This window comes from Antechinus flavipes, chromosome 2 (assembly GCF_016432865.1).
Source record: "Antechinus flavipes isolate AdamAnt ecotype Samford, QLD, Australia chromosome 2, AdamAnt_v2, whole genome shotgun sequence".
NCBI lineage: Eukaryota > Metazoa > Chordata > Mammalia > Dasyuromorphia > Dasyuridae > Antechinus > Antechinus flavipes.
This window is the reverse complement of record NC_067399.1, coordinates 582,712,133-582,735,814: the sequence shown is the minus strand read 5'-3', so window position 1 is coordinate 582,735,814 and position 23,682 is coordinate 582,712,133. Positions and strand designations below refer to the sequence as shown.

At 33.9% G+C, this 23,682-nt stretch overlaps 1 protein-coding gene across 1 annotated transcript in view; it reads left to right on the top strand.

Annotated features, from left to right (window-relative positions):
* LOC127551554 (cilia- and flagella-associated protein 43-like) overlaps window positions 1-23,682 on the top strand; it is a 212,722-nt gene that overhangs the window by 40,322 nt on the left and 148,718 nt on the right. The window contains exons 8-11 of the mRNA XM_051981358.1: window positions 4,477-4,556; window positions 6,481-6,612; window positions 17,638-17,751; window positions 19,160-19,240. Coding sequence (XP_051837318.1) covers window positions 4,477-4,556; window positions 6,481-6,612; window positions 17,638-17,751; window positions 19,160-19,240 — 407 coding nt within the window. The remainder of the gene's footprint in view (window positions 1-4,476; window positions 4,557-6,480; window positions 6,613-17,637; window positions 17,752-19,159; window positions 19,241-23,682) is intronic.

The window sequence follows — 23,682 nt, the reverse complement described above, 5'->3', positions numbered from 1 at the left end:
GAAGAAGCCACAAGTCGGAGTTGAGTTAGAGCCAGAAGTCACTTTGGAAGATTGATAGAGTGAGAGTTCAGTTCATGAGACTGAGAAGCTAATCTGCAGTCAGGCAGAACCAAGATTCAGAGAGAGGCTGAAGCTAGCAACAAGAACTCTCTGAACCAAAGAAAGCTAACTGGGCTATTTTGGAAGAAACAATAAAGAACTATTTTAACACCTGGCTGTGTTTGAGGTGATTATTACTTGGAACTGAAACTAAGGCTGCCTCCAGAAAACCTCCCCAAGAAACCTGCTCCCACAGAGAACCATCATATATTATAGAAAAGAAGAAAACACTATATTTTGGCGTCCAAACGTGGGGCTGATAGAACTCTGATCTCAGTGGAAAAGCCTCTGACCCTGATTCAGTGGAAAAACTCTGATCCTGAATGCAGTGGAAAAGTCTCCTCAACCCAGAAACTAAGGTAAGTACAACAAAGAAATTTTGTTAAAAGAGTTAAAGTAGAATTTCATCTAAGATGGGATAGACGTTTAGAAAACAGCTTTCTGTTTCTGTTCAAGGAAAATGTTCAGAGAACATTGTCAAGGTTATGAAAAGCCAAGGTTTGATTATAATTTTGCAGCAGATCACTGAACTTTTAGCAACTATAAAGCACATATGTCCTTGTTTCTCAATGGAAAAAGAATTGGATCTAGAGGAGTGGAAATTAGTAGGAAAGAATCTTTGTCAATTCTACAATAAAAATGGACCTGACTCAATTTCCAAAGACACACTTAATACATATAATTTAATACAACTGGCTTGGGAAATTATGTAAGTGTTAGAATGAGGAAAAAGAAGAAAGAGCAGGAAGGAAAGGTGCCAACTAAACTAGGTGAAAAGGAGGAAGAATCAGATAAGAATAGAGTTAAGTACAATTTTGAGTGTGATACTTCACAGCAGGAGAAATTAGCTTATTCCACATCTCCAACCCTCTCAATTAACCCTTCATGAGTAGAGGAAAAAGAAGGAGGGGGAGAGGCAGAAACACAATCTGAATCTCCTGTGAAACAGAATATGACAAGATTAGAAAAAGCATTAATTAAGGCAAAAAATGAAGGAGAAGATATATTTGATTTTATAAATGCATATCCTGTGATTGAAGAGCTTGACCCTTCAGGTCAAAAAGGGAGAAGATATACTCCTTTTAATTTGGAAAAAATTAAAGATTTGAAAAAGGGTTGCACTCTTTATGGAGCTACATCATCTTATATTAAGATGTTACTAAATAATTTGTCTTATGAAATCTTAACCCCAAATGATTGGAAATCCATAGCTAAAACATGTTTAGAACCTGGACAAAATTTATTGTGGCTTTCAGAGTATCATGAATTATGTAGGATTCAAGCCTAATGCAATAGGCAAACAGGAGCTATTGTACAAATAGCTTTTGACTAACTAGCTGGTGAAGGTCAATATGGAGAGAATTCAAAACAGATTTATTATCCATACCAGTGTATGAGCAAATTTCTAAGGCTGCAATAAAAGCTTGGCGTTCCCTCCCCGGACAAAAAGGTTGGCGAAGCCTTCACAAAAATAGAGCAAGGTCCCAATGAACCTTTTGTTGATTTTGTGGGATGTTTGCAAACAGCTGTCATAAGAACCATTGGAGATAATGCAGATACAGAAAGACCAGACATCTGGCTAAGGAAAATGCCAATGAGGTTTGCAAAAGAATTATATAGGGACTAGACAAAGATGCTCCTTTAGAGGAGATCATAAGACGCTGTGCCACAGTGGGCACAAATGCTTATTATATCCAGACTATGATGAACATGGGAAGACAGGGTCCCTCTTGGCAAGGGACTTCTAGAGAAACTTGTCGATGTTTTCAGTGTGGAAAAATAGGACATCTTAGTGCTCAGTGTAGGTACAGAGATAGAGTGAGAGGACAGGGTGAGAGAAAAACCAAAACCCCATGTCCAAAATGTAACCGAGGCTTTCACTGGGCCTCTGAAGGTAGATTAACCTGGAGAAATGAGAGGGCCTAGCTCCAAGACCTCATTCAAAAGACAGGTGGGGCATCATGGCAGCTGAGGTTATACCCAAAGAGTCTAGAAGGTCAGGACACTGATGTGATCAATCAGCCTAAAAGTAATCACACAGCAGAAAGGCATTACAACTGGGGAGAATACAGGCTTTTTAACCCAACAGAGCAGTGTCCAGTGCAAACAGTTCCAAAGTAATCGCCAGGTGATGTGGAGAGATCTAGAAAGTGGTGAATGGAAGGGACCAGATAGGTTAACTGCTTGGGGAAGAGGATTTTCTTGTATTTCTACAGAATGAGAAGGAACCAGATGGTTGCTAATGAGCTGTATTTGCCTTATTCATCAGAGAGAAACAAAAAAAGAGAAAAATCTGGAAACAAAGGAGAAAACCTAAGAACAAAATCTTCAGGAATCATTGGATTCCCTAACACAAGATGGGACTCTTTCAGTTCTTGAAAACCAGCAGGAATCATTGGATTCCTTGAGATGAAAAATTGTTGATGAGACTATTGCAGTACTGCAAAGCTTACAGGAATTACTGGATTCCTGGCACATGAACTGATGGACAATGGATTCCTTTGGGACTATTTCTAAGACTTATGGACATGTATAATTCTGTATGTTGATTCATGTTATTTGTTATATCACTACTAGCCTGTGTTATATTGCTATGTGCTTATGTAATTATGTGTAATGCCTCCCATATTGATGGATTTATGTATACTGTTTCAAGTGAGCCCCTTCAGGAACCTGCTAATCTGATTTGATTTCCCATTTCCTTTGGTGTTTTCATCTCCCTTCCTGAGAAGTCAGGGTGGGTGTGATCACCTCCTTTTTATGGTGTTTTCACTTCTTTTTTGAGCAGTCAGGGAAGGCATGATCGCCTTCTTTTTGGGGTTCTCACCTCCTTGAGAAGTCAGGGAGGTCATGACCACCTTATGTTCTAAATCAAAAGAAAGTGGGAGATGTTGAAATCCTTACAAAGTGTTAAGTCATTGGAATTGGTAGAGACAATAATTATCTAATTTGGCATGGTTTAGTATGATTGATCTGATCTTACAAGGAGATGTTATGGGCCAGAACTTGAAACAAGGTACTAAGTGGAATTAATGGAAGCAATGCTTGTGTGCTTGGGTTTGCACCTTTAAGAGTTTACATATTAGAGCTCACACATTAGAGCTCACACATTGGAATTCACAAGTACGGGAGATACACAAAGTTAACATAATCCCACTCTCAGAGAAGGAGTCAACCTTTTACATCAAGCATAAAAAGAGCTTCAGTCAGTCAGTCAGTTCAGAAGAAGCCACAAGTTGGAGTTGAGCTAGAGCCAGAAGTCACTTTGGAAGACTGACAGAGTGAGAGTTCAGTTCATGAGATTGAGAAGCTAATCTGCAGTCAGGCAGAACCAAGATTCAGAGAGAGACTGAAGCTAGCAACAAGAGCTCTCGGAACCAAATAAAACTAATTGGGCTATTTTGGAAGACACAATAAAGAATTACTTTAACACCTGGCTGTGTTTGAGGTGATTATTACTTGGAACTGAAACTAAGGCTGCCTCCAGAAAACCTCCCCAAGAAACCTGCTCCCACAAAGAACTATTATATTATACAAAAGAAGAGAACACCACACTGTAGTTCTCTCATCTATTTTAATGGTGATCACTGAAATAGAATGTTGTTTGTTGATATGTTGCTCTATGCAGGGGTCCTCAAACTTTTTAAATAGGGGGCCAGTTCACTGTCCCTCAGACTGTTGGAGGGCCGAACTATAGTAAAAACAAAAACTTTGTGTTGCGAGGCTTTAAATAAAGAAACTTCATAGCCCTGGGTGAGGGGGATAATTGTCCTCAGCTGCCACATCTGGCCCGCAGGCTGTAATTTGAGGACCCCTATAACTTTGAAGATTAAGATGTTCTACATTTGTTTACAACTTTCTTGTCTCATCAAAGTTCTTTGAGAACAGGATCTTTTTAATCCCCCTTATAGTAATTATTAATTTACTAACTAATTGACATTGAGTGACAGGATGATTTAGATTTAGATTTTACTTTCTGAAAGTAAAGAATCTTAGCAACCTTCTTAACCTTGAGGAATCTGTCTTATAATGCTTGTTTCTCTGGACAAAATCTTCTAGAGAAATGACAAATAATAGTATAAGAGAAAGTTCATATGATTTTGAATTAGAAGATAGATTAGAAGTCAATTGCTTTCCTCATTTTACACTATTGAATATTTGTGACTTCAATCTATAAGCATTTTACAAATAAGGAAAGTGATGCCTTTAGAATTTTACCTTTGACCAGGGTTACAGAGCTGATCTTCCAAGTCTTCCTAATTTCAGATCTAGTGTTCTATCTACTTACTATCCTGTCTCTTCATTATAGCATTAATATAAAGTTGATGATTATTAGCATACTTTAATATTTCTATACTATTTTGTTTTTAATTCAAGTAAATGAAGAAATCCATTCTAAAGATACCAGCATAAACACCATGGCATTTCACAAAGAAGGATTATTTGTTTCTGGAAATGTAAGATGTTTTCCCATATTTATTTTTCTTTAGAAAATACTTGGCACAAAGTTTTCTTTTTCTATTCATCTCACCTAGATTTTAGAATGTTAATGAATTTTTTTGAAAATTATTTCTTTGAAAGTGAAGTAAACTTTGATAAATATAATCTCTTGGGAGAAAAGGTGTAGAGAGTGAAGGGGAACCACAGTAAAGAAATCCCAGGAAATTATATTTAATTAAAGTCTTAGCTAAATCTTGCTTCCAGGTAATATTAATTGTATATTTTTGTCACTCTTTTGTATTCTTGGGAATGCTGCTCATGGTTTTACCACCTAGCAGTTTTTTCAAGATTTAGAACCAGAAGAGGTCCTTTGAGGTCATTCTTTCTCAGATTCTCATTTTATAAATTAGGAATCAGGTCCAGAAAGGGTAAGTTACTTCACTCAAAATCACATAGGGGGTAGATATGTTGAGTATAGTCTGTTTCTTAAATTATTCCTCACTCTTGTGATTTTCCATTGTACTTTATAGCTCTATTGGCTGCAGACAGAAATGAATAAGAACCAGATCAATTATTATTTTTTAATTTAGCATCAGTCACCAACTTAGAGGCTGTTTAATTCTCTTAGAGTAGAGTACTAAGAAAATGTGTTTTGTCCCTCATTGGGTCAAAGTGTTGCTCTTATTTATAGGAGGAGTTAGCCCTAAGGTCTTCCTGGCAGAAACTCAGAAGAGGCAGGATGTGACTACTTTATTTGCAAAATCTCTCTCTCTCTCTCTCTCTCTCTCTCTCTCTCTCTCTCTCTCTCTCTCTCTTTCTCTCTCTCTCTTTCTCTCTCTCTCTCTTTCTCTCTCTCTTTCTCTCTCTCTCTCTCTCTCTCCATATATATATATATATATATATATTATATATATATATATATATACATATATATATACATATATATATATATATATATATATATATATATATGATGGATTTTCAATTAGAATTCTGCCCTCCCTTTCTTAGACTGTTTTAATGCTTTATATCCCCACTTCAGAACTATCTGGCATACCATTTTGACTCACTTATAAGATAAGGAACGGAGGCATTAAGGTAGAGTTGGCATGCAATGATTTATTTGCTTTAGTTTATATCCCTCAGAGTGATGAATAGTCTTGAATCCAGATTTCTTATATTTGTCTAATAGTGATTTGAAGGGGTCCAAGCAAGGGAATATAGCTATATTAGCCCAAATTCAATTTTGCTCTTAGAAAAAACACCTCAGAGTCTCCTTGTAGGCACACCATCAATACTCTATATATTAAAGAAAAGTTAATTAGCCCATTATGCTTGTAATCAGTCATTATTATTCAGTCACTTAATCAACAAGCATTAAGTACTTAATTATGTGCTGGGCACAGTACTAAATGCTGGAAATACAAAAATCAAGACAAAATAGACTTTAATATCAAGGAGAATACATACTAACAAAGAAACATGTACTATGTCATCAATTTATTCTTAGATGCCAAGAAAAAATTTTTAGTTTTTTCCCTTAAAAAACTTGAGAAGACCAGACATTAACAAATGAAACATTAGAGATATAAGATAATAGAAGTAATGTAAGGAAAAACTCATCAGACTAATTTCTATGAACCATAAAAGAAAATCATTTAATTTATTATAAATAGTATTATAATTAGCAGTCTTATACAAACTAAAAAAAAATACTGCTGGATTTCAAGGAAGGAGGAGATTGATAAGAAAGTGGGAAAGGCTTCCTGAAGGAGGTAAGACTTGAACTGATTTTCTTTTTAAATAAGTAGAATTTGCTTGAAATGGGAGGGAGGGATGCACTTCCTTATTGGTATATGTACAGCCATGCTTTTTGTTTGATCACTTTGTCTAGTGTGACAGAAACTGACACGCGTTTATTTTCTTATTTTTTACATCAAGGATGGTATTGTGCATTCTTTTACTGTCAAGGAAACAAATTACACAGTAAAAGACTATTTTGATGTTCAAGAGCCTATAGGAAATATTATATTCTCTCCTGATTACAATTTGTTACTGATTGAAACTATTAAGGTATGGAATATAATTAATTCCTCTTATGAAATGCTAATGCAATGTATCATGGAAAATATTCTCTTGATGTATTTGCAATTATATATGAATATACAAAGGATCTATGAACTTATTTATGTAGATAACTTCTAGTTTGGGAACCTTCTATAAGGCATATTATATCTCATTTATGTTTTAGTAAATAAGATCTAAGGAACAATCTGAAGCACCGAGAGGTTAAGTAACTTACCCAGAAAAATAAAGCTAGTAAGTGTCAGGGAAAGAATTTGAAGGTCTTCATTGTTGGAATACATAGAACAGCTGTTGGAATACATGGGAACCATGTGACAGTGGCTGCTGGAGATCCAACCCAGAATGGATCTGCTCTTGTGAGAGGATGATACAAGGAAACTAAGAGAACAGACTGCTGTCTTTGACCTCTCTGACTGAGAGGACTTTGCGTTGTCTAACCGCTCTCCTCTTCCCTCTGGCTCCAATTTTTCTCATTCCCAGTCTGCAACACCTGTGTCAGCAAAGACTGCCCTGCAACTCCTTCAGATGTTATGATCCACAGCTGTGGAGGCTCTCGGGGAATTGACAAGTCCCTTATTACTTCATGACTTCAAGTCCAGAATTACAGAATGGTAGATAGCTGCCATATGACACAGCTTTATTTTTTAAGAGAGTTACTAAACTGGTAGATGAGGGGAATGCAAGAGGCAAATATGATTTGCCTAGGTTTTAGCAAGGCATTTGATAAAGCATCTTATACAATTTTTGTAGAGAAAATGGAAAGATGATATAATTAATTGGATTCAGATATGGTGAAATAGTCAGACTCAAGAGTAGCTTTTAATAGTTTAATATGAATAAGGCAAGGTCTATGGAAAAAGGGGTGTCAGTGATTTAGCCCAATGTATATCCTACAGTAATCCTTACTCTAATAAATCTGACTAGTGATCATCTAATCTCTATTTAAAAGACTTGCAAGAAAGTCTCTTTCACATTACAGGTATTTGTCTTTGGTATGAGCTATTTAGCATTATTTATGACTTGGATAAAGGCACGAATGACCTTATTATATTTGCAAATGCCACTTAGCTGAGAATGATAGCTAAATCCCTTTGGTAAAAGAGTTAAGCTCCAAAAAAAGATCTTAATATTCTTGAGCATTGAGCTTAGTATTTTAAGATGAAATTCATTTAAGAATAAATTAACATTTAGGTACAAAAATCAATTTTACATGTTCAGGATGAGGAGGCATGATTAGACAGTAGTTTTCTTGAAAAAGAGTTTTAGGTGGAGTTAAGATGGCAGAGAGGACTCATGTTTCTCTCTGACCTTCTCCTACTATCCTCACACTAATTACAAAATCCAGCCTTATGAATTAGCTCTGGACTGGCTATCCATGCAATTGGGAGTGCATCAAATTACCAGCAGAAGATAATTTTGAAGATTTCCAGAAAAGGTCTGTTTTGGGGTAGTGAGGGAGGAAGTGGCCAAGCGCAGGATGCCAGCGCACATTGTGTAGACCTGGGATGGTGCATGGTGGTAGAGAATCTACGGGGAGAAATCTACACCATTGTTGGCTACTCTGCCCTGGCTGCAAGGCAGTAGATCAGCACAGAAGTTATAAAACATCCAACACAAATACAAAAACTAAAGAGAGAATTCCAAACCACCAGTCTCACAGGATCTGGCCATGCCTACCAAGTACCAGGAGTGAATCAGCATTGATCCAGTGCAGCCACTGCCACTCCACTATGGCCTATAAGGAGGCTTGGAAAATCTTCCTTACCCCAAAAGATCCTAACTTTAAAAAAAAAATGAGTAAAAAGGCAAAGAGAACTCTAACTATAGATACTTTCTATAAGAGAAGAATAGATTTCAAACCCTGAGGAGACTAAAAGCAGATGGTCTTCAGATGAAGCCTCAAAAAGTGATATAACTTAGTCCCCATCACACAAGACTCTCATAGAAGAAATTAAACAGGATCTCAAAAGAGAGCTAGAATTAAAATGGGGAAAGAAAAGGAAAACTTTGCAAAAGGGTTTGGAAAAGACATATAGCTCATTAAATGATAGATTTGACAAAATGGAAAAAGAAAACTCCCTGAAAAAAAAAACAGAATTTCTGAAATGGAAAAGGTAAATAACTCCCAGGAAAACAGAATTTGTGAAATAGAAAAAGAAAATAACTCCTTAAAAAATAAAATTTGTGAAATGGAAAAAATTCCATACAAGAAAACAACTCATTTAAAAACTTAATACAAAAAGAAATAAAAAAAGGAAATGAAGAAAATAATTCATTAAAAGTCAGAACTGAACAAATGGAAATGAATAACTCGATGGGACATCAAGAATCAGCCAAGCTAAACAAAAAAAGTGAAAAAATAGAAAAAAAAAATGTGAAATACCTACTTGAGAAAACAACTGACCTGGAAAATAAATCTAGGAGAGACAATCTAAGGATTATTGGACTCCCTGAAAATGATGATGAAAAAAAGAGCCTAGACACTTTTTTCAGGAAATCATCAAAGAGAACTTCCCTGATGTCATAAAATCAGAAGGTAAAAAAGCCATTGAAAGAATTCACTGAACACCACCTGAAAGAGACCCCAAAATTAAAACTCCAAGAAATATTGGGGCTAAATTTCAGAATTATCGGACCAAGGAAAAAATATTACAAACAGCCAGAAAGAGACAATTCAAATACCAAGGAGCCACAATAAGGATTACTCCATATCTAAAAGCTTCCATCTTAAAGGACTGAAGGGCCTGGAACCTGATATTCCAAAAAGCAAAGGAACTTGGAATGCAGCCAAGAATACCTTGCTAAACTGAGCATTTTCTTCCAGGGAAGAAGATGGACATTGAATGAAAGAGGTGAATTCCATTTATTTCTGATGAAAAGAACAGAGTTAAACAAAAAATTTGACCTCCAAATATAGGACTCAAGAGAAGCATTAAAGGTAAAAAGAACTCTTGAGAACTGTATGTTATGGGTATACATAGAGAGTGCGTGTATAATTTCATTTTACTGTTATAATATAAAAAGAAACTAGAGGTGGAAAGGGGATTGTACAAGAAAAAGGGAAAAGTAGAGGCAAAATGAGGAAAATTACATCTCAGGAAGAGGCAGAGAAAACCTATTATATTTGAGGGAAAGAAGGGAGAAGGATGAACATTGTGTGAATCTTACTCTCATTAGATTTTGCTCAAAGAGAAAATATTAGACATATTTGGTTTAAGAGAAACTTCTCTCACTTTATTGAAAATTGGGAGGGGAAAGGAGAAAAGGGAAGGAGAAGACTAAATAGAAGGGAATACATAAATAGTACGGGAAAGGTATAAGAAAGGGGGAGGGCTGCTTGAGGCAAGGGGTGCTAATAATTTAAATACTGGGAAGGGGGAAAGGAAAGAGAAAAGTATAATCTGGGGATAATAAGATGGTAGGAAATACAGAATTGGTCATTTTAACCATAAATGTAAATGGGGTGAACTCTCCCATAAGGCAGAAGTGGATAGCAGACTGGATTAAAAGCCAGAATCCTACAATATATTGTTTACAAGAAAAACATTTAAAGCAGAGCAGTGCATACAGAGTAAAGGTAAAAGGCTGGAGCAGAATCTATAATGCTTCAGGTGAAGTTAAAAAAAAAAAAAAAACAGGGAAAGCCATCCTGATCTCAGATCAAGCAAAAGCAGAAATTGATCTAATTAAAAGAGATGAGGAAGGAAACTGTATCTTGCTAAATTGTAGTATAGATAATGAAGCAATATCAATACTAAATATATATGCACCAAGTGGTATAGCATGGAAATTCCTAAAGGAGAAGTTAAGAGAGTTGCAAGAAGAAATAGACTGCAAAACTATAATAGTGGGAGATCTGAAACTTGCTCTCTCAGAACTAGATAAATCAAACCACAAAACAAATAAGAAAAAAGTTAAAGAGGTAAATAGAATACTAGAAAAGTTAGAAATGATAGATCTTTGGAGAAAATTGAATGGAGACAGAAAGGAGTATGCTTTACTCTTGGCAGTCTATGGCTCCTATACAAAAATTGACCATATATTAGTTCATGAAGACATCAAAATCAAATGCAGAAAGGCATAAATAGTAAATACATTTTTTCAGATCACTATTCAATAAAAATTATATTCAATAAAAAGCCGGGGGAAAATAGACCAATAAGTAATTGGAAACTAAATCTCATCCTAAAGGATGAATGGGTGAAACAGCAAATTATAGACACAATAATTTCATCCAAGAGAATGACCATAATGAGACAACATACCAAAATTTGTGGGATGTAGCCAAAGTGGTAATAAGGAGAAATTTTATATCTCTAGAGGCTTACTTACATAAAATAAAGAAAGAGGAGATCAATGAATTGGGTTTGCAACTAAAAAAGCTAGAAAAAGTAGATTAAAAACCCCCAATCAAATCCCAAACTTGATTCTATTTATTTATTTTTTATTTTAATAACTTTTATTGGCAGAACCCATGCCAGTGTAATTTTTTACAGCATTATCCCTTGCACTCACTTCTGTTCTGATTTTTCTCCTCCCTCCCTCCCCCCCTTCCCCCAGATGGCAAGCAGTCCTTTATATGTTAAATAGGTTATAGTATATCCTAGATACAATATATGTGTGCAGAACCAAACAGTTTTCTTGTTGCACAGGGAGAATTGGATTCAGAAGGTATAAATAACCCAGGAAGAAAAACAAAAATGCAAGCAGCCAAACTTGAAATTTTAAAAATAAAAGGAGAGATTAACAAAATTGAAAATAAAATAAACTATAGAATTAATAAAACTAAGAGCTGGTTTTATGAAAAAAACAACAAAGTAGATAAACCTTTAGTAAATTTAATTTGAAAAAGGAAAGAGGAAAATCAAATTGTTAGTCTTAAAAATGAAAAGGAAGAACTTTGCACTAATGAGGAGAAAATTAGAACAATAATTAGGAATTACTTTGCCCAACTTTATGCCAATAAATATAATAAGCTAAGTGAAATGGAGGAATACCTACAAAAATATAGGCCTCCCGGATTAACAGAGGAGGAAGTAAATTGCTTAAATAGTCCCATTTTAGAAAAAGAAATAGAACAAGCCATTAATCAATTCCCTAAGAAATAATCCCCAAGATCACATAGAGTTACATGTGAATTTTACCAAACATTTAAAGAACAGTTAACTCCAATGCTATATAAACTATTTGAAAAAATAGGAAATGAAGGACTACTACCAAATTCCTTTTATGACACAGACATGATACTGATACCTAAACCAGGTAGGACGAAAACAGAGAAAGAAAATTATAGACCAATTTCCCTAATGAATATTGATACAAAAATCTTAAATAAAATATTAGCAAAGAGATTACAGAAAAGAATCCTCAAGATATAATACACCATGACCGAATAGGATTTGTACCAGTAATGTAGGGCTGGTTCAATATTAGGAAAACTATTAGCCTAATTGACTATATCAAATAACCAAATTAACAAAAACGATTATCTCACTAGATGCAGAAAAACCATTTGATAAAATCCAACATCCATTCCTAGTAAAAACACTTGAGAGTATAGGAATAAATGGCATAATTATTTGAAATAATCAATAGCATCTATTTAAAACCATCAGTACACATCATATGTAATGAGGATAAACTGGAATTATTCCTAATAAGATCAGGAGTGAAACAAGGTTGCCCACTATCACCATTACTATTCAATATTGTATTAGAAATGCTAGCTTTGGTAATAAGAGTTGAGAAAGAGATTAAATGAATTACAGTAAGTAATGAGGAAACCAAATTATCACTCTTTGCTGATGATATGATGGTATACTTAGAGAACTACAGAGGATTAACTAAAAAGCTTTAAAAATAATCCACAACTTTAGCAAAATTGTAGGATACAAAATAAATCCACATAAATCCTCAGCATTTTTATACATCATCCAAAAGAAAGAGAAAAAAAGAAAAATTCCATTTTAAATAACTTGATAGTATAAAATATTTAGGAATCTTTATCTGACAAGGGAAAATCAGGAACTATATGAGCAAAACTACAAAATACTTTCCACACAAATAAAGTCAGATCTAAACAATTGGGAAAATATCAAGTGCTCATAGGAAGGCTAAACAAATATAATAAAAATGACAATACTACCTAAACTAATCCATTTATTGAGTGCTATACCAAACTCCCAAGAAACTATTTTTACTGAACTAGAAAAAATAACAATTCATCTGGAAGAACAAAAATCCAAGAATTTCTAGGGAACTAATGAAAACAAAAATCAAATGATGGTGATCTACTGTACCAAATCTAAAACTATATTATAAAGCAACAGTCATCAAAACCATTTGGTACTGGCTAAGAAAAAGAGTAGTTGATCAGTGCAAGATCACAGGATAAAACAATAATTATAGCAATCTAGTATTTGATAAATTCAAAGACCCCAGATTTTGGTATGAGAATTCACTATTTGACAAAAACTGCAGGGAAAATTGGAAACTAGTATGGCAGAAACTAGGTATTGACCCACACCTAACACATATACCAAGAAAAGGTCAAAATGGGTCCATGATTTAGGCATAAAGAAAGAGATTATAAGTAAATTAGAGGAATATAGGATAGTTTGCCTCTCAGACTTGTGGAGGAAAAAGGAATTTATGACCAAAGAAGAACTAGAGATGATTATTGATCACAAAATAGATAATTTTGATAATATTAAGTTAAGTTTTTGTACAAATAAAACTAATGCAAACAAGATTAGAAGGCAAGCAATAAACTGGGAAAACATTTTTACATTCAAAGGTTCTGATAAAGGCCTCATTTCCAAAATATATAGAGAATTGATTCAAATTTATAAGCCATTCTCCAATTGATAAATGGTCAAAGGATATGAATAGACAATTTTCAGATGAAGAAATTGAAACTATTTATACTATTTGTACTTGAAACTATTTATAGCCACATGAAAAGGTGCTCCAAATCACTATTGATCAGAGAAAGGTAAATTAAGACAACTCTGAGATACCGCTACATACCTCTCAGATTGGCTAGGATGACAAGAAAAGATAATGACAAATGTTGGAGGGGATGTGGGAAAACTGATACACTGAAATGTTGGTGGAACTGAATGAAACCAGAGCAACGCAATTTGGAACTATGCTCAAAAAGTTATCAAACTGTGCATACCCTTTGACCCAGCAGTGTTACTACTGGGCTTATATCCCAAAGAGATCTTAAAGGAGGGAAAGGGACCCACGTGTGCAAAAATGTTTGTGGCTAGAAACTGGAAACTGCATGGATGCCCATCAATTAGAGAATGGTTTCATAAATTATGGTATATGAATGTTATGGAATATTTTTGTTCTGTAAGAAACAACTAGCAGAATGATTTCAGAGAGACCTGGAGAGACTTATATGAACTGATGCTTAGTGAAAGGAACAGAACCAGGAGATACACAGCAACAAGAAAGCTATATGATGATCAATTCCATCAGTGTCCATCAGGACAAGGTTCTCTTCAACAATGAGATGATTCAAACCAGTTCCAATTGTTCAGTAATGAAGAAAGTCATCACGCTCAGAGAGAGATGGGAAATGAGTGTGGACCACAGCATAGCATTTTCACTCTTTCAATTATTGTTTGCATTTTTTGTTTTCCTTCTCAGGTTTTTTTCTTTCTTTCTAGATCCAATTTTTCTTGTGCAGCAAGATAACTATAAATATGTATAAATATATTGGATTTAACATGTATTTTAACATATTTAATAATGTATTGGACTACCTGCCATCTAGGGGAAGAGATACGGGAAAAGAGGGGAATATTTGGAACAGAAGGTTTTACAAGGGTCAATGTTGAAAATTACCCACCATATGTTTTATAAATAAAAACTATTTAAAAAAAGTGTTAGTCTACTGAAAGCTCAGTATGAGTCAACAGTAGTGTAGTGTGGCAATTAAATTCTAGGGCTTCATGAAGAGAGGCAAATCTCCTGAGAATAGGAACATGATAGTTCAACTAAATATTCTACTTGTGTCTGAATCTTATCTGGAGTTATCATGTTCAGTTCTGGCTACCAGAGTTTAATTAAGGTATTAATACACTAAGAAAAATTCGGAGGAGGGACAACAGGACTGTCAAAGATCTTGAGCCTGTCTTTTTGTTTTGTTTTTGAGCCTGTGTCTTAATGAGGATCTGATGAATTTGGAATGTTTTGTTTAAGAAGAGAAGATTTAAAAGGCAGCATTTTAATGTTTTGTTGCATGTAGAGAAGAGAATAGGTTGGCTTTAAGGAAGAACTAGAAGCAATGAGTAGAAGATGTAAAAAGGCAGATTTAGATTTGTTATCAGACCAAAACTTTACCAGAGTTGTCCAAAAGTAGAATAGACTGCTTTAATAAGCAGTCTCTGGAACTCCTCAAGCAGAAACTTGATGAGTACTTGTTAGGTATATCATACAAAAGCATTCCTTTAGGATATGCATTATGCTAGATGCATACTAATATCCTTTGCAGTTCTCAAATTCTGTGATTCTGTAATGTTTCATCATTATAATATGGCTTTAATAAAATACATAAAAGGTATGATTATAAAGGGCTGTTCTCCCAGGTTTGCATTGTATTCCATGCATGAATCCTTTAGCTACTCAACCTTCCACTGTTTCTCCTTTATTATTCCAATACTGAGTCACACTTAATATCTACTCTCTTTGGGCAAATGGCTGAGTGCTATTAATGGAAGTCATGTATGTTTTGCATGATTTCACATATGTAATTGATACATTACTTGCCTTTTTAGTGGATGAAAGAGGGAATGGGGTAGAAAGAGAGAATTTGGAATTCACAATTTAAAAGAAAGATTGTTAAAAATAAATAATGCATTTAGAGGAAGTCATGAAATCAGCTGGATCAAATTTCATGATGTTTCATGGTAAGTTAAGTTACTTAACCTTTCTCTGCCTATTCCTTAGGTATAAAATGGAGACAATAATAGCACCTACTATCCAGGGTGGTTGTGAGGATCAAATGAAATAATATTTGTAAAGGACTTAGTAACTGAAACCCATAAATGTTAGTTGTTAGTTAACCTCATCCTACTACCCTTAGACAAACTAATATATGTATTATTATTTAATTTCATAGTAACTTCATAGTAGCCATACTACTACACAGCAGTACTTTTTATTGGGTAATTTTCCACCATACTACCTAAGGCTATTCCAAACCTCTGATTTTTTAACCCTTATGGCCACCCTTATTCCTCTTACTTTCAAAAGTTAAATTGACCTTCAACTCTACAGAGATAACTGATGCTATCCCCCTGAGTTTCCTTCTCTATACCTCTTTGTTTTTTAACCAACCCTTTTTTTCTTTGCTCTGGTCTGAGAGAACAAGGTAGTCCTTTTCCTTATCACAAATAATCTTTTCCCTTAATCCTGTCTCCTTAGGGATCTTGTTTCATCAATGAATCCTTGGTGAAAGAAGGAAACAAGCATTAACCAGGCAATATTTTAAATGCTTCAAAAATATTATTTCATTTGGATCTCATAACAGCTCTGTGTTCTAAATGCTATTATTTTTACAGTTGAAGAAATAGATGAACAGAGGCTGTGATTTGCCCAGAGTCATAACTAGTAAGTGAATTTGAATTAAGGTTTTCCTGGCTTCAGGCCCAATGCTCTATCTTAGCTACTTTAAATATATACTGGACATATCATTCTTCCTTCTTTTTCAAGTTAGCACATGAATTGTGGTCTTCCTTTATACCTGAATTTCTTTGCTTTTTGAAGACTTCAGTATATATGTCAATGTCTCCTCAAAATGTTTACCAGTTCACCTTTTTTCTCACATCCCATGACTTACGATTCATTCTATTTCAGTCATGTTGAGGGATAGGTATTGATTAGTTCTTCATGCTTGTATTATCTGCCTACCCTATGTCAGGCATTGTGTGAGCTCTCCAAAGCACAAAGACAACAACAAAACAATTCATGCTCTAAATGATCTGCCATGGGGGGATAAATAAGAATACACAGATATCTCTCTCTCCTTCTTTCCCCCTCTCTTCCTCTTTCTTGTTCTCTCTTCTTCTCTCTTCCTCTCTCTCCCTCTCTCCCCTTCCTCTCCCTTTCTCTCCCTCTCTCTTCCCCCCCTTTTTCTTTCTCTCCCTCTCTTGCAGCCAGGTGACACATTAGATTGAAATAGATCTTGGATAAGTCATTTAATTCTGTTTTCTTATCTGTAAAGTGAGTTAGAGAAGGAAATGGCAAATATTCTAGTACTTCTGCCAAGAAAATTTCAAATCGAATCATAAAAAGTTGGGAATGAGTGAAATGACTTAACAGTATACACACACACACACACACACACACACACACACACACACACACACACATATTTGAAAGGTAAAGAGAGGCAATTTTTATAATAGAGAAAGCATTGAGTTTGGAGTCAGAAGATTTAGGTTTCAGTTCTGCCTTTGACATTTACTAGCAATATTCCTTGTCTGTAAAAAAGGGGATAATATTATGTATCTCACAGGATAGTTGTGGTTCAAATCAGATGATATATGTGAATCACTATGCAAATCTTAAAATTCTATATGCTTGTTTACTACTACAATTATTATCATCTTTAAAAATAATAGGAAATTCCTAGTTAAATCTGGTGACTTCATTTTTGAAGAAACTAGAAATTTCTAAGATTATACCTATCATTGTGACTGCTTACATGTGTGTACGTGTTTTTAGATACGTGAATGTAATATATATTTATATATTATATCCATTTAGTATACATATTTACTCTAGTTTCAGACTTAATTCTTTGAAAGATGAATTGATACCTTTATGATCTGAATTTATAATCTGTAAAAAAAAGTCATGGGCTTACCCTTTTGTCACATTGCTCCTTACCCCCTTTTTTAGTTGTACTTCAAAGTTTTAAAAAGAAAATCCAAAATTATATTTTCTTAAAAAGTTGTGGCAAATTATTTTAAATGATGTTTTAAATATGTTTTACAGGGGTCTGTTTATACCTATTCTTTTGATGAAGAACCAAAAGTTGAAACAATCTTGGATGCATATGATGGATATATACAGGCAGTTGACTTTATCACTGGAAACAAATACTGCATAGTGAGGAACTTCCACATATATATATCACAGGATGTAATATAGCTGGCATGTTTAGAATGTAAACAATATTAAAAAAAAAAACTTAGCATGGATTAGTATTGGAAACTGTCTCTGAATGAAGTGTTTGCATGTGTGTGACAAGGATTAAAATCTTAGATTTTGGTTGGAAATTAGATTTATTAGTTTCATAATCTTCCTCAACACTGATATTATCACAGTGTTAAAATCCCTGATATTATTTTATTTCTGAAAATTTTTAAAAAGCAAGCAAGAGATTTTAAAAGACCATTGCTATACTAGCTTCCCAAAGAGGCATTTCAGTACATTATTTGCAGTGGTTAAATATTCAGCATATTTACAAAGTTTATTTATCTCCACACAGAATGATAAATTTATTAAAATTTTAAGTGAAGCTAGATTTTGAAATGTGTATATTACATGAAAAAGCAAGAAAACCCCCTAATAGACATGTTGTTGTGATCCCTTTGGAATAAGCCATAAGGATACATTGCAGCCAGTAGATTATATTCCCCCCCTCCAGTGGCTCTGATGTTGTAGTTTGATCAACACTGACTTGAAACCAAATTTGAGTTATGCTTCTTGCTGGCTATGTGACTTTCAGCAAATTACTTTTTTTCTCCTGTGATTCAGTTTTGTCATCTCTATAAAATGAGGCAAGGGGCAATAAGGGTTAGGTTAGACAGATTCTAAGGTAGTTTCCAGGTCAAAATCTTATGATAAATATAATTAGTTTTGAATTTCAGTTAAGAAAAAGGAACTGTTTGCTATCCAGAATCTTATGTAAACACCTTATCTATTTTCAAGAAATATTCAAACTAATAAAATTCTATTTAAGACTTTAACAACAAGATGATATATAAGTGATCTTATCACTTTGCTAGTCAGATATTCAATTCTCAGTCATTTTTCTTCATAGCCATCTAAAAGAGGTATCAGATATCAGACTCTATTGAAGTCTATTTAAGTGCTGATTCTATGAAAAAAATAAAAATAGAGTAACAAATTTTGATATTTGTTTTAAAAAGAACATTAATGGGATTTAACAAAAAATCCACACATGTTCCCTGGGCAAAATTTTCCCTTTATCTTATTAGTTGATTTCCAACTTAAAAAACTCATAGACTTGAAATTTAATTATTATAAGGCTTTTAAAAGCATAATAAAGTCATTGTCTAATGCATCTTTATAAATGTTGATGTTGAAATGTTCATCTTGACTGAATTGTCCTTGATTTGTATAAATGATACTCATGACCCATTTTCCAGCTATAATAGCAATGGGGCTGATTTTTCTTAAGAGGAAATGAAAAAGTTCACTTTTCATATGTTTCATGTTTCATATGTTTCACAGTTTCTATGCTTATGCTTTTTTATTGCTTGTGTGTTAGTCAGTAACCATTTTGGGAGAAATCTATATTTGGTTGTTAGAGACTGGATTTCATGTCAGCAAATTACACCTCAGGACTGAGGTATGTATTCTTAAGGGGTAGGTAATTTTCAAGTTGAATGCAATATAAGTTTATCTCTTCATCTTCATATGATCTTATTTCCTAGGAAATGTCCTTGTTTATCAATTTCTATATATTTATCTCTTCCTATTCTGCAATAACTTTGGTATATGTAAGTCATGTAAGTGAATATTGCATAAAGCATCACATGTATTCCACCAAAATTTGGTACTGTATTATTGGTGTTTCAAAGAAGAAATTGCACATAATATCAAATTATAGCAAGATTGGGAAGAATTGAAAGAATTATTTATGTATACTTTTTGTCATTATTAACATTTTCTTCATGTTCATTGGGTATATAGCACAGTTCAAGGTATTATGAAAATCTAAATAGTAATTAGAGATGATGCTGTCCCTTCCCTTTATTATGAGATTATAATCTCAATTATAACTAGACTGGGACACTAAACCTGACATCTAAGTAGTAGGATTACAGGGCATAAAAAAAGCTAGAGGATGAAGTTGGTCAAGTCATAATAAAAGGACTAAAGTTATAAATTCTTTACCCAGATTTATAAAAGACAGGAAATCTCCATGATCTATTTAATTGCAACTCAATTTTGATATTTGTTTGTTTCTGTTTAGAATCATAGATAATCTGATCCAATCCTTTCATTGTATAGCATGCAGGAGAAGGAAAGTTCCTTGTCCACTATCCCAAAGAGAGTTAGAATTAGAGTTGGAGATAGAATTCATGTCTGAATTCTGATCAAGAACCCTATCCATTGTACTATCCTGCTTCCTTTCTCTTGGGCATGGAAAAAATAGAAGCAAATTAGAAAGCACATTTCTGAATTCAATATTTAGTATTTTTTCTATTAAATAAACCAGTAAGAGTTAATAGTAGATTAGCTTCCTTTTGTAATGTAGTCCACATTCTCTTTTTTAAGGTTTCAGCTACCTGTAGAAGAACCAGTGCAGCAATAACAACTTTTTCTTAGTGTTCCTTAGGTACTGCCAGTTTGGGGAGATGTATGGCCTGTGCTCCCTAAGTATGGCTTAGTACTAAAGTACTAATATCTAATTATAATTGAAGAATCACAGGACATAGCAATAAGCAGGATGTAATCATCATCTATCTGTAATAACCTAACACATAGTAGAATGATCATCTGAACTGATTTTTGAAAAGAATTTTGAATAATTTATTTTACAATTCCATGTTGGAAAAGATTCAACCTAAGTCAGCCTGAGAAAATAATTTTTGAACACTAATTCATTCACTAGATGTCTGTTAAACTGCTATTGTGTGTGTCTGTCTTCCTAGGTACTTGTTGAAGATATAAAATAAACACAAGACATAGCACTGCCTTCTAGATTATTATTATCTATTTGAAAAAAATTATATACCTATATAAAAGAACTGGAATATTATACAGGTTGTGATAAAGACCTAATTTCTTCAAGTTGTGTGTTGTTCAGTTGTTTAGGAAGTTATGTCAGTAGTCTTCTTTGTGCCGTTGTGGACTATACTATTCGTGGACTTAGTAAAGACCCTGGAATAATGTGCAAACAGAGGTTAAGTGGCTTGCTCATAGTCCCACAGTTAGAAAGTATCTGAGGTCAGATTTGAATTCAGGTCTTCCTGACTCTAGACCCAGAATTCTATCCATTGAGCCATCTAACTGCCCCTAGAGGCAGCATAATGTAATAGAAGATAGTGTGGTTAAAAAAAAGACTCAGAAGACTTGGATTCTATTGCTGGCTCTGCTACTCTAAGAACTTGGTTACGTTAGTCAATTAACATGCTTTTATTAAACCTTTACTGAATGGTAGGCATTATGCTAAGTACCAATATAAGGGAAAAAATTACCCTGACCCTGATGGGGTAGATAACTTGTAAATAAGAGTGTGTGTGTGTGTGTGTGTGTGTGTGTGTGTGTGTGTGTGTGTATACACTGACACTCAATGAGTAGGAGGTGATAATAGTTAGACCTAATTCACTTGGTAGCTAAGTGGAGTGGGATTGGAATGGGAAGGAACTTGAAGTAGAGCAATTGGGAAGTTTTTACAGTAGTTCAAGTGATAGGTGATGAGAATTTTCTAGAATTACAACTATGATTAGAGAAAAGTTATATGAGAAATTTTGAAACAACATAATTGCACCACAGATTGGATATGTAGTATAAATTAAAGTGAGAATAATGAGATTATGAACCTGGGTGAATAGAATAATAGTAATACTCTTGATAGTAATAGATAAATTTGGAAGAAGTGGAGGGTGGGTTTAGAGGAATAGAATGAGTTCTATTTTGTATATGTTGAGTTTGAGATTCCTATGGAACAGGAGATACTCATCAATGTATGACTAGCTTAGGAGACAGACTACAGCTGACTATGCAGAACTAGAAATTATGTAAGGATATGATAATTGAACTCACATTAGCTGTTATGATCACCAAAGGAGATAGCATAAGATAAAAAGAGAAGGTGGCTCAGGATAGAGTCTTGTAGAACATACATAGGTGATGGGAATGACAAGGATGAAGAATCAGCAAAGGAAATTAAGGAGCATTCAGATGGGTAAGAAGAGAATGGAGTATCACAAAAACCTTAGCAGAGAATGATATTAAAGAGAGATAATCAACGGTAACAAATACTCCAGAGAGGATAAGGAAGGATAAGAACTGAGAAAAAACTTTGACAGTTAAAACATCATTGATACATTTGAAAAGAGTAGTTTTCAGTTGAATGATGAGGTTCATAAACTACATTATATGGGATTTAGAAGAGAGTAAAAGAATAGGAAGGGTAAATCTTTAGTGTAGACCACTTTCTCAAAGGCTTTGGTCAAGGGGAATGTAGTAGGGAAGAAAAGGAGGGAAAAACGAATGAAGTAAATGCATAGCAAAGAATAAAAGAAAACCTACAATGAAGCAAAGATGGACAGTTCAGAATATAATGTCTTTTATTATATATGCTTTCTTGAAATGGAAATTTGTTACATATTGTGAATCCTTATGTTTTGCTGTGCACATGACAGTTTGTTTTTTTCTTTTTCTGTCTTTTTTAAATTTCGTTTTATAGTTTTAAATAAATAAATAAATTTTTAAAAAATGTTTAGTCAGGAATTAAAGGAAAGATATAGGATTGAATACTAGCAGAGAGGGGTTGAATTAAGTGAAAGTTTTTTTTAAAAAATAGAGAGATATGCATGTTGTAGACAACAGTAAATAGGACAACAGTCAGTAAATAGGAAGAGACTGAAATTATAATGGGCATCTTCTGCAAAACAGAGAAAGTAATGTGATAAAGGGGACATTTATAGGGGTTTGCCTTGGCAAGGATTAAATCCACTTCTTGATCCTAGACTAGAGTGAAGGAGGAGATAGTAGGAGAAGTTTAAATGATGTGAAATTAAGAGAAAGCAAGAAACAAGGCTCTTGGTAAATAGTCTCTATTTTTTAAAATAGATTTTTATTGATATTTTATGTTTTTCATGTCAATATAGTTATCCAAATCATCTCCACCTCCCAAACTATCTCATTGACAAATAGTATTTTTAGGGAGATCAAATGAATCAGCACAATTGATTTTATACATCGAAAAATTCTGAAAATATAGGTAATATACAACATCTGTGGACTTTCTACCTCCATAGAAGGGTAGGTTTGGAGATGTCTTCTCATCTCCATTTGAGTCCTACTTATAATTTTGTTATATTTACTTTTCGTTTTTTGGTGTACATTCCACTTACTTTATCAAATTGTGTATATTCTTTACTCCATTTACTCATTCTGCCTTAGTTCATATAGATTTTTCCTTGCTTCTGTATATTCATCATATCATGTATCATGTCTTACAACACAGTAAAATTCCATTATATACATGTTGCTCAATTTGTTTAATCAATCCCCAATCGATGAACATCTGTTTTGTCTTCAATTCTTTTTTTGTTTTGTTTCTTTTTTTTTTTCCCCTGAGGCAACTGGGGTTAAGTGACTTGCCTAGGGATTGAGACCAGAATTGAACTCAGATCCTCCTGACTTCAGGGCTGGTGCTCTGTCACTGCTCCACCTAGTTGCCCCTTGTTTCCAATACTTAGCACAAAATAAGTACTTCTATAAATATTTTGAAATATATGAGAACTTTCTTCTTATTGATGGCTTTCTTAAGATATAAACTCAATAGTAGAGTATCTGACTTGAGGATATAGTCATTTTAGTCACTTTGTTTGCATAATTCCAAATTGCTTTCCAAATTTGTTATATCATCTTATAGCTCCAACCAACAATGTATTAGTATGCCTATCCTTCCATAACCTTTGTAATATTGAGGACTGTCATTTTTACCAATTTGAAGATGAAAGGTGAAATCTCAAAGTTGTTTTAATGTACATTTCTCTTATTAATGATTTTAAGCATTTTTTTCATATGATTGTGAATACTTTGCCATCATTT